Here is a 16,775-nt window from a genome sequence, read left to right as displayed (position 1 = left end):
CAGCAGCTTTGGGTCACGGTTTTGGTGGTGGTTTGAGTTCTTGGTTGGCTTTTAGCCCATGGCCTTGGACTGGACGCTACCTTAAGAAGTTAGGAAAGTCATGTTTTTGGCCGTTTGTGATTTGGTCGAGTTTAGAGGTCGTACGAGAATTTACGGTGAAAGGCGCCAAAATGACTCTCGAAAGAATGTTTTATGTTTTTGGATTCCTTTCACCTATTTTCGTGTTTTACAGTTATTATGCATATTTTTCAGTATTTTTGGGGTATTTTAATCATGGTTAAACGTCGGTTTAATGTTGGTTCGGGTTGGTACGAAGCCATGATTAAAAATCAAGTTATTGGCTCTAATCGTCTCGTTTTTGGTTCTATTGTTAAGTTTTTTTTTTTTGTCAAGTTAAGATTTATTGCATGTGTCACATATTAGTAGTAAGTCGTAGCAAGCCTGGGAACGATCCAACTCATCCGGTAAAAATAAGGTTATAATTATATTACGTGCATAAAAATATAAAATGTTTATTTTTGAGATATCTGCTATATGTCTTGTGGCCACCTTACGTTTATGGGTTTGGAAGTCGGTAGGAGCAACCGAGGACCTCTCCGCCCGGTGACTTACGACCGGTTTATGATTATGTATGGGTACGGACATCCAGTCCAAGGGCTGTGATTGATCTCTACCGCCCAGTATACTATGGTTTAGTCTGATCAGGCGCTTACGCTATGTTATGGGCCACTTGCTTAGAAACATTATCTCTACCAAAAAAATTATGATATGTTATGACATAGCTCTATTGAGCAAAGCTTTTACGTATGAATTTTCAGATATGCACGTAGTTATAATTATTCATGATACGATTTTCACCATACGCTCTACGATACTTTATTTTTATGATGCATGCGATTTTATGATATATTTACTTGTTATTCACGATATATACATGTTGAGTCTTTAGACTCACTAGACTTGATTGTTGTAGGTATTGATGAGGTCGGGACCGCGGACGGAGACCAATGAGCGATCTTGGGACAGCAGTAGTAATCCCGAGGACCTCATGATTTAATTTATGCACCTTTTATTATTCAAACTCAGTTTTAATACGTTGGATTATTTTTAAGTTGATGTTTACGTTTAATTATTTTTAAATTGTAGGTTGAAAACAATATTTGCTTCCGCTGTTATTTTAAAGTTAAAAATTATTTACATGTTTATTTTAATTAAATGAGACAAGATAATTATTTATTTAGAAAAATTTTAATTATTCCGCAAAATTATGAAAATGAAATACGGGCCTTGACATCATTGGTCTAGCAATCATTTGCAGACGTTTAATCAATGATTCAGCCAATCCATTCTGTGTATGTACATGAGCAACAGGATGCTCAACAAAAATTCCCATAGACATACAATAATCATTGAAAGTTTGGGAAGTAAATTCACTAGCATTATCAAGTCTAATTTTCTTGATTGTATAATAAGGAAATTGATTCCTCAATTTTATTATTTGAGCAAGTAATCTTGCAAATGCAACATTTCGAGTTGACAATAAACATACATGTGACCATCTGCTGGAGGCATCAATCAATACCATAAAGTATCTGAATGGTCCACATGGTGGATGGATTGGTCCACAAATATCACCCTGAATACGTTCAAGAAACATTGGTGATTCAGTTTGGATTTTGGCTGGTGATGGTCTTATAATAAGTTTTCCAAGAGAACATGTTTTACATTGAAACTTATTATTCTGAAAGATCTTCTGGTCTTTCAGCGGATGACCATGTGTATTTTCTATAATTCTTTGCATCATTGTTGAACCAGGATGTCATAATCGATCATGCCAATTGGTTAATATTGAATAATTATCAACCACCATGTTTGATTCAATGGGACTTATATGTGTATAATGCAATCCAGTATGGAGCATTGGTAGTTTTTCAATCACATATTTCTTTCCTGATTTATATGTGATAAGACACATATACTTCTCATTCCCTTCATTCATTGTTTGAGTATCATAACCATGGGAATATATATCATTAAAACTCAACAAATTTCTTTTCGATTGTGGTGAATATAAAGCATCATTGATCAAAAATTTTGTACCATTAGATAACAAAAATTGTGCTTTACCACATCCTTTAATCAAGTCTACAGGACCTGATATTGTATTCACCGTTGTTTTTGTTGGTTTTAAGTCCAAGAAATATCTTTTATCTCGGAGAATAGTGTGTGTTGTACCACTATCGGGTATGCAAACTTCAGCTTTACTCATAGCATTTTCCATATTTGAACTTCAAAAAAAATATGCAATGAAATAAAATTACTGACAATACATATGTAAATATAACACATATCATAATTGTACAATAAAACATTATTATATGAATACATGAAAAATAAATTATTGTACATTTATATTCTACCATTATATTGTTCATTTTCAGAGAAATCATTGAGAAAATCTGTAGCATCAATATTGTTCATTTCTATCCCACCAACATATTGATCATTTCCAGAGAAATCATTCATAAAATCAGCAGCATCAAAATAAGTTGAATCACTCAAACGGTCACTTCGTTCAGTGAAGTTGGTCTCTTTTTCTTTCCCCTTTATCGATTCTTTATAGAGCTTGCAAAGGTGTACAGGGGCTCGACAAATACGAGACCAATGTCTTGGAGTGCCGCATCTGAAACAAGAACTTTCAAATCTTTTCGAGTGATTTTCATTAACACTCATGTTCTCATGATTCTTTTTCTGTGGATGGTTCGTGACGCCCTTTTGAGATGAGTTATAAAAATAACTATCTCTATTGTTTTCAAAACCACGACCTCGACCACGACCACGACCAATTCAACGTCCACGTCCACGACCTCGACCTCGACCAAAACCTTGTCTCTGGATTTGATTTTGGTTTCCAGGTTTAAATTCATTTTTACTCATAGCATTTACTTCTGGAAATGCTGTTGATCCAGTGGGTCGGGACTGATGATTTCTCATTAATAGCTCATTGTTCTTTTCCACCACAAGAAGACAGGGGATGAGTTCAGAATATCTCGCAAATCCACGCACTCTATATTGTTGTTGTAAAGTTATATTTGATGCGTGAAACGTGAAAAATGTTTTTTCAAGCATTTCCGATTCTGTAACCTCATGTCCACAAAATTTTAGCTGCGAGATTATTCGATACATAGTTGAATTATAATCACCGACTTTCTTAAAATCTTGGAATCTTAACATATTCCATTCATCACGGGCGGTCGGAAGTATAACTTCCCTTATATGTTCAAATCTTTCTTTCAATCCTTTCCACAGAGCCATGAGATTTTTTTCGATGAGATATTCACATTTTAAACCTTCATCGAGATGTCGACGCAAAAATATTATAGCTTTTGCTTTTTCTTGTGATGAAGATATACCATTTTCTTTAATGGTCTCGCTTAGACCCAATGACTCAAGATGCATTTCTATATCGAGAGTCCATGGCATATAATTTTTTCCCGTGATGTCGAGCGCAACAAATTCGAGCTTTGTCAAATTTGACATGGTGGTACTAAAAAATTACGATGCATTTTATTAGCTAATGAATATTGCAATACAAAGTAATGGATAAACAACAAGTACAAGCATTTGTAAAAATAAAGAAAACACACGAGTAGGATATTCTCCGATAAATAAAAGACTCGTGAGTATGATAACCAAAATAATTAAAAATAACCTTGAGAAAGCCATCTTCTTTTTTCTTCGAAAATTTGATGAAGAATAATTTTTAGAGAATAGGAGAAAGTTGGAGTGATTGAAAGAGTTTGTGAGATCATATTTATAGGGCAAAAACTAGCCGTTTTGTTACCGTTTATGACCGTTGGTGTACAAAAAAATAAATGTATGTATTTGTATAATTTTATGGTAATAATATGGTGTATATAATATTAGTCATGTTTAAATAATTATGTATATCATATCACATTATTATAATGAAGTGTCATAAGTTATTTTATTTAAAAACCTTATAGGTTTTTATACTTATCGTATCTCTTACCGGGAGTGTGGGATGTCGTCTTGACATTCTCCCAGGATTTATAACAAGTTTTTGAAAAATTTATTTTACTGTTATTTATTTATTGTGTATATATTTAATATATAATATAATGTTATTATTTGATAATGTGTTGTGAAAAATTAAAATAAATATTATTACTTTTGTTACTTTTTTCTTCTGTTTGGATCTTGGAAAAGTATGGAGGACTTTTAGAGCTTCGTGCTGATAACGAGTTGTGAAAAAGTAAAAATTTATGGTAAAAAGTAAAAATCTCAAACTCTCAAAATTTACCAAAATACACACTTTATAATATTTTTCTCTTTACTCAATTGTATCAAATCTTTACAAATGGAGATCTATTTATAGGATTTCTTTGGAAAACAATCCAAAAACAATTTCATCATTATATACATCATCAAACACTAATTTTACCTAATTTTCAACATTCAACACCTAATTTTACCTAATTTTCAACATTCAACATTATAATTTTCAACACAAATATTTTTCATATTTTCAACACTTGCAACTTAAATTTGTTAAACTGTAGAACAATCGAAACACCGCATTTCATTCGCCATGCTACCAATACACCGTACAAACAGAGTGGGGCAGTGATTGATCCCAACATAATGACTTAAATTTAAAATAATTTAATATTTTGTAAATCAACCAAACATCAGATACTACAGGAAGAGTTTCATTATGAGAAATCAAAAAGCTGAAGAGCTTTACAATATCAGATCATTATCATCTGGTCTTCTATAATTTCCTGAATTATAAGCAAATAACAAATATCGAGAGAACCAATCAAAAGGTAAAAGGAAAAAAAACTGGACTGGATATCCGGATAATCATCAAATGACTTAGCAGGAGGTCCCTATTTCAACTCTGAAGCTATCATATAGGCTCGCAGTTTACATGCAAAGTTGGGCCAATCAAACACAACATATGGTACTGGCGTCCTAATCAAGCTGCACCACAACTGACTTCTGCATGCTTCATCATGCCAAACTAGATTAATAGCCAGATGACACAAGAACATTGTGTTCCTTTAAGCGTTTTTGGAAAAGAGCCAAACGATTCTGTAACTGTAAGATACCCGCAGCTTTCTGGGATAGGATTGTGTTTAATTTGGAGATATAGTCATCCAGTTGATTTCCTGGTTGATCTGCCTCAACCAATAGATTCATCTCCTGAAAAGATCAGATATGCGAACAGTAACTGTGAAGAAGGAAAAATATAGGTTGATTCAAGATCCCCTAGCAAGGCAGGGGATGAAAATGAAAAAGAGAAATGGTAAATGCATCTACTGACTATAACAGACCTCTCTAACAAGATCCATTGTTTCCTCCACTTGTCTCCTGTGAGCACTGACAAGATCTTCCTCTTCCTAAAAGAATTTCACAGCATGTTGTTACTATCAACATTTAAATTAGATAAAATTTAGTTAAAGCAAATTTTTTTTTAAACCTTCAATAGAGCATCTAGATCATCATCTGAATTTGAAAACGTCATTTCTGATTTAGGTGGCTCCTTCCATTTCACCGGCTCATTAGCTCTCTTTGTTTTATCGTCTGAAGTTGAGAACTTGAGTAACTCAGCTTTCGAGTTCTTCAATGATGGCTTCTCTTGCTCGTAGAAATCTTCTTCATATTCATCCTTTTCAGTTTGTTCAAGCCATGAATTGCCTGCTTCATCTTCAAAAGTTGATGTTGGTGGCATTATTGAAGACAAAGGCTGTGTTGTTGACTCCTTCAGATTCGTAGTTGAAGATAAAACATCTCTTTTGGAGTTGCCTTTTGAAAGGCTCTTCACCCTAAAATCAAACAAAAGGCATGGTAAGACCCTAAAAAGGAAGAAATGTTTGTCCCAAAATCAAATGTTAGCACATAAAAGATTTCAACCTGTCTGCATATCGTAACGTATTCAATGTATGTTCACATGATCCTGAATTTGGTGAGATACAGGAAATCATTACAGTGCGAGAATTTCCAACAAATGAATCCCTTAAAACTTCAGTCAATTTACTGCCTCTAAATGGAATGTGGCCTTGATCATTATCAAGCGCTCTGATACACTCCTTCAATGCAAGCAAACTTTTATTTATCTCAGCCCCTTCCATTCTGCACAATTCGAATTCAGAAAGAAGATAGGATAATAATTAGGAGAGAAAAAAAGCCAAGGGCGTGATTGGGTTTGTTTTCCCCCATCTCCCTCAGCTCCAGAAAAAGACGCCAAAAGTTACACTCTTCTCCCGAAATATTTTCCTCCTCCAACATTTCCGAACATAATCATTAATTTTAGTTGAACTTTCACCACTCTCTAGAAAAACTTTATCATTCTACTATATTAAAATTTAATCAATTATATTTTTTATTTTAAAAATATCGCATACAAAATAAAAAAATTGTATATCTCCGACATCACATCACTCACCCAACATTTTTAATGTAACATAACATCTATACCAAAAATAAAATCTTCAGAAAATAAAAACAAACATAAATCACATTGGCCAGAATATTTTTCAAAAAAAAGAAAAGAAAACATAAAAAAAAACAAATAATAAACAACACATGAGGGTGGGGAGATCCACACGTTCATTATCTTTCTTGAGTGGCATGTGTGCCAAGTGCAAACATCATAATAAATCTAATCATTTTTAATATTGTTAAAACGTAACTTATTTGACTGATTAAGAAGCAATTTATATATACCTGGTCTGCTTATCATTATCAGTAGTGTCTGCACCCCGCTCGCTTCCAGCAAGGTCAATGAAGGAGAGTTTGCCAACAGCCCGAGCAGGTTTGCTTTCACTGCCATCGGCTGACCTCTTAACAGTAAGCTGAAGAATGGCATGTGATCGAGATGATTCTTCATTTGCACCTGTGGTGCCTGTACTTCTTGTTGCATTTCCTCGCTCAATAAGTTCCTTGACTGTTTCGACATCTGATACTCGATACTCTTGCAAGCCAACAATACATACTTGTTGCTTCCCATCCTCTCTCATGCAAAGTTTTCTGCCATGAAAGATGTTGGAAGCATTATTGCAATGAAAGTGATGTATGGAAAAAGCTACTGGCTTAAATGAGAACCAACGAGACAGCTCTTTCTATCACTGAGCAGGTCAAAGAGTTTTCCTCCGTATATCTCAAAGAAACTGACAAATAGTTGAAAGCCTTGGTTCCTGTAAGTGTGATGCATGAGCCTCAAGATATCCCTTACTGCTTTGAGCGGCAGTGGTTTCATTGTATAAGTTTTGCCACTTCCTGATTGGTTTAGATGGTAGTTAAACAAAAGAATTCAGATGGGAGGAAGATACAAAAGGAAAAGAGAACAGTGTTTCTCCCTGCATGTTTAAGTGCTTCCATTGAAGGAATTTCAGTCATTGGATAAGACCTCAAGAAAGTTGAAACTAAAGTATCAATATTTACAATGCCGCTCTCAATAATCTACATCTTCCAGGATATGGTGAGAAATGAAAACTAGACTAACTACAGTTATCATGTTTACAAACCCATCTGTGATTTGATGCAAATCAATTACCTGTTTGCCCATAAGCAAAGCAAGTTGCTTTTGTACGTTGGAAAATGATAGGGACAATAGGCTCCACTGTTTCATGGTACACCTACACAAATCATATACAAAATAAATTAAAAATACAAAAATTTAAAAGAAAAAAATTGGTGAGCATTAAATTAAAGTCATCTCAGTATCAGGTCCAGTTCATGCCCTGGAGTCACCTCATCATTTGAAACTTCTTCATTCAGCACAGCATCAAAGACAAACTCATGTTTCTCCAAATACTCAGTCAAATCAACCTGCAGCACATTTAAATTCAGAACAGTAACTGTTTTAACGAAAGGGCTGATTCTATTAAGCTGAATAAACTCAGAACCAGGTCATTTGATTTTTAACATAGAATCCTTATCTGGATGAATCTTTTCAAATAACACTAGTTGGTGTTCTAGAATTTCCTTGAAAACAAAACAGCAAATCAAACTGATAAGTCTACAATTGAATAAACGGTATTTTTCCTACATGAGTGATTAAAGATGATTAACTGAAATGTGGAAACTATTGGGCATATGTAGAAAGAAAAAAATTTCTTGAATAATTTATATTTAATTACCTCAATCTTTGATCATAGCTTCAAAAGAGACATAACTCTAAACAAAAGTTTTACAGAAAGTGGAATAGCATCACAGAAATTTAAGAAAATTATAATCGAGGGATACAGAGATACCGACCTTAAGTTTTGTCTCATGGACCACAAGAGAATTTGAAAAGGTTTCTATAATATCCTCCTCATTCTTTGCCAATTCCTTTTTGTTAATTGGTCTTTTGCGGACCTGATCATTTAGGAGCAATTGTAAGGACAGCTAAGTCGAAAGTTGTATTCAGGCTTTGCTAACACAAAAAACTGAAAATTTGAGATATGGCAATTTTGAATAGAGTTGAACGTACTTACCACCACTTTGATCTTTGCAACACTGCTGGCCTTCAAATTATCAACTGCAAGGCTTTTCAGAACATTGATCTCCTGCAGGCCCCGAGTTTTGCCAGCTTGTTTGTTGTTTCCAAAATATGAATCTGCATCATCAAAGCTTCTTCCTCGTGATATATGATTCATTGAGGGGACATCGTAAAGACCAGGAACTGGCATCTTTCCACAGTGCCGCACCAAAACAGAGGAAAAAAAGAAGAGAATCAGGCACTGTGCCAATGTCTATACAAAGCAATCAGACAAAAAAAAAATCAGGATCAAAATCAAATTCAAGAGACCAGAAGAAAACACCAACTATACATCAACTATACAGCTCAATTAATACTCAAACATGCTGATTGGAAGTTAGTTTTAAGGTAACGCAAGGGATATTAATTGATCCCAAACTGAAAATTAAGGGGACCCACGCCGGCCCCCAAAGACTAAAAGTGTAAAACTAAGATCAGAGAGCACAAAATTTGGCCATCAGACAGGAATGAAACGGTACAAAAGATTAGACCAATGTAAGCAGGATAAAACCAAATATCACAGTTCAACACCCAATCACATAATCCACAAACACATAGCAAGATTGAAGTTGGATATTGTAGCATCCAAAAGCAAATCTAAAATTCCTCCATAACATCCTAAAAAGCCAAATATCACAGTTCAACACCCAATCACATAATCCACAAACGCATAGCAAGATTGAAGTTGGACATTGTAGCATCCAAAAGCAAATCTAAAATTCCTCCATAACATCCTAAAAAGCAACAGCGAAAAACAAATTTTGACTCCTCAAAGAAGAAGGTTACCTCCGAAAGCAACTCAGTATCGAAAGAATGCAGATCCAAGAGCCCTGGGCTATACTCATTCAACGAAACTGATTCCTCCCCATTCTTCCTCTGCCTCGGATTCCCCGGAGGCGTCAATGGCTCTGAAAGAAAATCACTTCCCCCGCCGTACGTTCTCTGCCACTGCACACTCCTATACATTCTCGAACCCTGATCCCCTCCATTGTAATACCCAAAATCCTAATTTTCGGATAAACAAAAGGAACCAACAAAATTATCTCAATAATAATCACGGGTTTTAGAGATTAGAATCACTTTGAGTAACTTTGCAAGTCACCTGAATTGGAGGAGGAACTGCATTGTTTGAGGACTGCAGGTGTTGCAGACCAGCTGATTGCAGCCATCGCCCATTCGAGGAAGTCTCGAGAAAGTTTTCGGAGTACTGGCGCAGATGGTGAGCCCCCGTTACACCCGATCTTTGCCTCCCCACAGCATTCATTATCTCTCCCAAGAACAAAAATGGAGGAAAAAGGAAACCCAACAATCTCTCCTCCTATCGAAAGCTTCGATCGATTGTGAAACTTCAGCCTTTTTCCTCACGCCAACAAATAAAAAATCGCAATTTTTTTTTCCTATTGTACAGTACGCAATGATTACAGACAACTGTGGGAGAATTTTTATGGAAGAATGAATTATTAAGACTGGGTCGAAGAAAAAGCTTTGAAATTCAACGGTTCAGATCCATTTAACTCTTTCATTCACTGTAAAAAAGTGGAAACTCACGCAAATTTACCGCAGAAAAGAGAACAAATGGAGTTGATTCTAGGATGGGTTCCTTCCAGTGGAAATTTTGAATTTTGAAGAGGGTGGGGGTTGCACACGTGTGAAAGGGAGTGGCACGTATGAAAATGAGTTCGCAGAGTTTTTGAATTAAAGGGGCCCGATTTGTTTTTGCATTAAATTGTTTGTGAGCTATTCGAAACTCGATTCGATAAAAGTTCGTTTGAGTTCGTTTAATTAGGCTCGTTAAGATAAACAAACCAAACTCAAGCTTTACAGTATTTGGCTCGTTAGCTCGTGAACGTGTTCGTTGGTAAGTTCATGAGTAATCTTTTAGATGAAAAAATAATAGTTTTGATATTTGATTTATTGATTTTGCATATTATTTATGAAATATATAGAAAAATCTATTAAATTTATTTATTATAATAAATTTACAAATTTTAATAAGAATAATATATTTTTCTTTAAATATATAATTTATTTTTTAATTAATTTAATAAAAATTTAAATGTATAATTCATATTTATGAAGCTTGTTTAAGCTCGATAAAGGCTTGAATAAGCTCGTGAGCCATGCATATATTCGTTAAATAAAGCTCGAGCTCGGCTCGATTATAAACGAACCAAGCTCAAACATTCAAGAGTTCGACTCGACTCGATTACATCCCTACATGTAGACTTGGCCACAAACCCGGTTCGGATTGGAAAAATCCCAACTCTTAACCGCTTTGTCAATCATTGCTCATTGTTCGGTCACAAAACTGATGGTTCGGATCTAGTTCCATCTTTTAATTTTTTAAAAAAAAAATTAAAAAAACTTGCACAGTTAAACTTATAAAAAAAATATATCAAATATTTCATTATCTCGTTAAAAAAATTTAGTACGTTTCTTCAATAAAAAATCTACTACATTTCTATTATAGTTCATTATATTCAATCACATTCAATCGCATTTCTTCTTGTCGTTGTTCCCTCAATTTCATTTTTGTCATTTTTCGTCACTTTTAATATGTTGTGTTCAGATATCGGTTTTTGACCAATCATTGAGCAAACATTAGGCTTCCAAATTTTCGGACCTTAAGTTATAAGGTCTTTCAAACTAAAAGTTTATGTCACTGTAACCGTTGAAACATGGCAAATTAGAAATTTGTTTGTCATTATAGAAAAAAGTGGATATATTTGTGTTTTTTGTCACTACCATCGTAAAATGTCAAAAGTTTCCTCATCAGCATCATTAAAATCAAAAGTAGTGTTAACATAATTCCCAAGTTCCTTACTGGAACTTGAAGATCTTCATGGTCGTTTCATTCATTCTCTTAATAAATGTTGCGCTTTAGTAAGTTTAGAAATAATATTACTGGTATATTGTGTTTCATGTGGAATAATTGTCCATCATATTTTGTGTTATATTTATTATAAATATCATATAAATGAGTTTTAATATTAAACAAAATCAATGATATATTAGGAACCGTTTCTGTAAGGTCCAAAATACAATGACGTAATTCAAGTGCATGCAAATCTAGGAAAAATGAAAAATGACTAATTAAATGGTTTTAATGGCATGAATTAAAAATGGTGTGTATGTTTAAAATGTACCTTTCTACATGAATGCATAAAGCTGTGTTTTTAAAGGTTATTCGAGACGCGATCGAGGAACGGAGACCGGGGACCATATGAGGAAAAACTATTTTGTTAAATAGTTATTTTTAATTGTTTAATGTGTGATGTATTCTAAATGAAATTTTCGAAAATAAGGTGTTTTTATACGCTGAGTCATATTTTAAATCGGTATTCGATTTTCGACGAAAATAGGAACTTTTTCATAACTCGGCTAATATTCTCACAAACTTTCCTAAACAAAATATTTTAAATATTGACTAATGGGCTTAATGGCATATATACTTGGTTAATGGACCTAAGCTTACACAATGTGTTTTAATTAAAATAAAAAGCCAAAAATCCTAACCTTAACACACACAACTACACGCCCCAACCCTCTAAAAAACACAAGGACTCTTCCATCAGCCAAGCAACACACACCACACGAGTTTGGAGAAGGAAACTCATGATTTTTGAAGGAAAAATTCAGCAAGGCCTTCTTCGTCGATGTCCCTCGCATCGTAAGTTGTTTTTCGTGCGTGAAATACGTAAAGGCACACCTTAATCTTCTTTCAAATATCTTTCACACCATATTGTGCATATTTAATTATGTTTGCATGAAAAACAAGATATGCACCGCTTGTATTTTCGTTTTAATGGGTAAATATGCATAAAATTAGAGTTTTCATTTTCTAAAACTCTTGCTAAAAATGCACAAAGAGGCTGCCATGATAGGGGTATTTGAAGGGATGTTTTTCCACATGTTTAAGGGTCTCTAGGTGTACCTCTAAAATCTGGAAAAGTTAGGGTAAGAGGATGAACAAAAATAGGATTTTCATGGGACAAAGGCTTGCGTTTTTTGCCCTAGGAAGATGCAGGTCGTTAGCTGATGTAGATACATGATCATGGGTCCTATTAGGGTCTATTCATGGTCCTAGACAGCTCAATGGAAGGCTGGTGCGAAGCCTAGGAAGGAGACGCAAGCATGAAGTCGCGCATGGCCTTTATATCGCGCATGCTCTTACACACTCTGAATTATGTTTCAACAAAAGTACAAGTATGACTGATCGGGACAGCGAGCCAAGCTCTAGCCCGACTATTTTATAGATGGGTGGTGATACCCCTGTATGGGTCCGGGTCATTATTGACCCAGGATATTAATGAGATCAGCCTAGATCAAAGCTAATATGCCGGGTACCATCCTCAAAAGCCCGGGCACTACGCCTTTTCCCGGGTGATCAACCAACAGCCCGGGCTCGCGCACAATCATCCGTGTACCTTACTATCCGGGCCACCTTGAAACTTGCATCATACTCGAGTGTGATTGATACAAGCAGTCTAATCTGTCAGAACAACTTGGGCTTGGAGTGTCCTAGAAGTTATCAGAAGCTACAAGTATGGCTAGCCGACTTGCCATACTTAGTAGGTGACATGAGGATCGAGGTACCTACCTCATTTTTCTACTATAAATAGCAGGTATTGATGTCATTTATAGATTCTAAAATCTTTGAACTTTCAAGCATTTACATATTTCCTCTCAAATATTGCTTGTGTTCATCTGAAACTCGCTGACTTAAGCATCGGAGTGGCTACGTCGGACACCCCTCCGGCGCCCATTCACGAGTTCCTTTCTTAGTTGCAGGTTTTGTTGCAGCCATTACCTTCACTCAAATTCCCAAACACTAAAATTACTGATTTGATCTGTTGGAGCCCCTTACCCGGCTCATCCATTTCAGCTAGGTCACATCAATTATGGAATAATTTATTTATCGTTTGAACGTTTATTCTAATGTTTCGATGTTTTACGATCCTTTACGACACGCTTCGATTCCTAGGGACATCGCTGCCATAGGGAGACATTTAAGGGGTAAGAAAAGAGTCGTTTAAGTACGATTCGATGGATAGATCGAGGCTTAGGGAGTATGCAAGACTAAGAAAGAAAACAAGATGTTCTTTGAGGAACCATGGCTATGAAGGGGTGATTTGTGCGCTGTGTTTGAGGCTAGGGGGCTGAGTGCATGATCTGGGTTTGAACCAGAGGGATCGTGACGGTCTGAGAGTGGGCGAAAAGTGAGGTTCTGAGTGGCTAAGGGCTGGTGGTCCGCTGGCCCGAGGGAGAAAGGCACCAAGCATCTCGCGGTGATGAGGGTGATCTGCGCGCAGCTTGGTTTGGTGGAGGGAAAGGTTGAGCGTTGTGGGATGGTCCAGATGGGTTCATGAAGTCCTAGGAGGGTGGATAGGAGGCCGGGAAGGTGGCCAGGGGTGGAAGCAGTAGGTCTTGCAAGGGGCTGCGTAAGAGGTGCGGCCATGGGGGGAGAAGATGCGCAGGTTGTTGGGGCTTCATGCGCAGGGCTCTGGCCTAGGTAAGATGGCTCGAGATGGTCCAGCAGGGTACCTAGGAGGTCTGGTCAGGGTCTGGTCTAGGCTTGGCATGGCTGGTTTGAGTTAGACAAAGTACAACTCATGGTTGAGGTGATCTCTCAGGTGGCCGAGAATTGTTTTGGGGCATATGGGTTTCTGAATTTTGAATGGGTTCACATGGGTTTAGTTTTGGAGTTATATGGGTTAGATACATTTTGGTAAGTCATGGTTCGAATTTGGGAAGATTACGTTAAGTTTTAAATTGTTTCGGGATTAAAACGCTTTATAATTTAGTAAGTAAGTTAATAAATAGAAAGAATCGGGTTTACGTCTAAGAAAAATATTAGTAGTCAAATTTAAGCTTATATGATATTATGGGATATGCTTGAGTCAATAGAGGTAAGAAAAAGTCAAAATCGGGAATTTTAGAGTCCAAGGGCAAAACGGTCATTTTACACTTGAGAAAATATATCAAAGCTTGGAAGCGTCCCGAAGGATCATAAACGCATGTTAAATGATATTTTATGATTTTAAATGATGATTTTTATGAAAATATGAGATTTTTTAATTTAAGATAAAGCTGTGCAAATTTTAATGTTAAAATGCTATTTTTGAAAATTTATGATATTTTACGCTTTTAAAAGAAAATGAAAAATATTTTGAGGGATGTGAATTGACTGTGACAAATGACATATGATTTTGTGGGGATGTCATGACGGAAAAGGCCCCAGAGGGAGCCCATTTAAGGGAGAAGGTCCCGGAGGGAGCCCGTCAATGGGAGAAGGCACCCGAGGGAGTCCGACGATCGTATTTCCACGATGCAGCCTAGTGCCCACCCTCATGGACCATGTGGAGCTGAAGACTGACCTGTCGACCAAAGGATAAAAGCTAATCACTTTCGAGGATCAAACTTACGATTAAAATAATTTTACGATATATGATTAAAAGCTATTTTTTTAAATGATTTTACTATTTATGATTTAATTATGTGTTGGAAACTAAATTCCGGCATTTGAAAAAATATGAACCAACTGAAAATACGAACCAACTGATCGAGTAAATTGAACTCAGCAACTGGACTTAACAACTGAAATCAGCTGATCTAATAAAGAAGACTGATCAGTTGAAAACTGATCAGTTGATATATTCAGTCGTATGCTAAGCACCCTTCAACTGAACATGTCTCGGGAAAGAACATTCAACCGTCAAGAGACATAGAAGATTGCAACGCCGCACTTCAATCAATACAGCTTAGAAAAACACATTTCCGCAAAAGCAATTAAGATGCCGCATCACAATAAATGAAGCAAACAATGTCCAAGGAATAATCAAGTAGAAATCAATGGATACAAAGATTCAAATTCATCTCAAGTTACCGTTGGAGAAAAGAAGCTTATAAATATGACAGAAGAACAGCTGAAGGAAAAAGGGAGTCAACACTATTCAAAAGCTTGTTGTCACTCTGTCAAAATCTTAGCTCACTCTTACTTGATATATTCGTAGCAGTTAAGGCTACAATTTGAGCTCACTAGCAAGTTGTAATAATCGTTGAAATTCGATATTGCTAAAATCAGTTACGCACTGAGAACATTCTGTTAAACTAAGAGTTTCAGTTTTTGGCAGTGTTAAGTCCAAACTGAAGTGGGTCAGTACAATTCTTGTATTTGATCAAAGTCTTTTAGTGGATATCCTATCCTTGAGATAGAAGGGGTGACGTAAGAGTAATTAAATTCTCCGAACATCCAGAAACAACCCTTGCCTACTTTATTTCAGTTTCGTATTCTATCTTTCAGTCAGTTATTTTTCGCAACTACTTTAGTTTAACTGATTGTCATTGACCAACAAGATTCCGAGAATCAGTTTGTCACCAAACTGAACTCAAAATTAGAAAAGACCAGTTTTAACTGTGAGTGTTTATTCAACCCCCCCTTCTAAACACTCTTGATACGTTAATCGATCCTATCAAATGATATCAGAGCGGTTGAATCTTGTTCTTGAATACTTTTGATCTAAAAACTTGCCAGCATGACTTCATTCAATTTTGGATCCATTAAAATCTTTAATAAGATACAACTAGACCATCAATAAATGAATCTCTTAAAACATTTTGACTACTTTCCTTTCAAAATTAGATCTGAGTTTCATTATTGGGCAATTATCCCTTCAAACTTCAAATATTCTCCAATAACTTTGTCCATAACAAACTCAACCCCTTTAAGCTTGAGAAAGGTCAATTTGAAAACTCTTCGCTATACCCGTACCCAATTCAATGAATATTACTAAAAGTGTAAATGAATCGAGCCAGCTCGAAAAATATTTGATTTGGGTTCGAAATTATCAATTCGAGCCCCACTCAAACATGCTTGAACTTTTTTCGAGAAAAATTTGTTTGTTCGATGGTTCGCAAGTCGATCGTGAGTTTTAGTAATATAATATAATTATATATTAAATAAATATATTTCGAACATTTCGGACATTTATTTGGTAGTAGCTCGCAAACTGTGTCCAATATTTCTAGCCGTGCTCGAACTTGAGCCTTGATTAGAACCGAATTCAAGCAAAAAATATTTGCATTTTCGAGTTTCAAATCGAACTCGAGCTTGAGTCACAATTTAATTTAAAGATACAAATATGCATATTTTAGTGAAGAGAACATGTTAACTAGTACAGGGCATTGGCTTGTATTTGTTGTATTATACTGGCATTTATTGCAC

At 35.7% G+C, this 16,775-nt stretch overlaps 1 protein-coding gene across 1 annotated transcript; it reads right to left on the bottom strand.

Annotated features, from left to right (window-relative positions):
- Positions 1 to 4,666: 4,666 nt before the first annotated feature.
- LOC142549175 (kinesin-like protein KIN-13B) lies at positions 4,667 to 10,170 on the bottom strand. The gene is made up of 12 exons (XM_075657995.1): positions 9,654 to 10,170; positions 9,338 to 9,556; positions 8,508 to 8,702; positions 8,287 to 8,388; positions 7,780 to 7,857; positions 7,583 to 7,664; positions 7,146 to 7,305; positions 6,754 to 7,056; positions 5,941 to 6,159; positions 5,507 to 5,852; positions 5,361 to 5,426; positions 4,667 to 5,229 (listed from the first exon to the last, which is right to left on the bottom strand). Exons 1-12 carry the CDS (start codon positions 9,813 to 9,815, stop codon positions 5,053 to 5,055), a joined length of 2,109 nt encoding a protein of 702 aa, XP_075514110.1. The 5' UTR covers positions 9,816 to 10,170; the 3' UTR covers positions 4,667 to 5,052.
- Between the last annotated feature and the right edge of the window lie 6,605 nt (positions 10,171 to 16,775).

This window comes from Primulina tabacum, chromosome 6, assembly GCF_025594145.1.
Source record: "Primulina tabacum isolate GXHZ01 chromosome 6, ASM2559414v2, whole genome shotgun sequence".
Taxonomy (NCBI): domain Eukaryota; kingdom Viridiplantae; phylum Streptophyta; class Magnoliopsida; order Lamiales; family Gesneriaceae; genus Primulina; species Primulina tabacum.
This window is presented reverse-complemented; position numbering and strand designations above follow the sequence as displayed.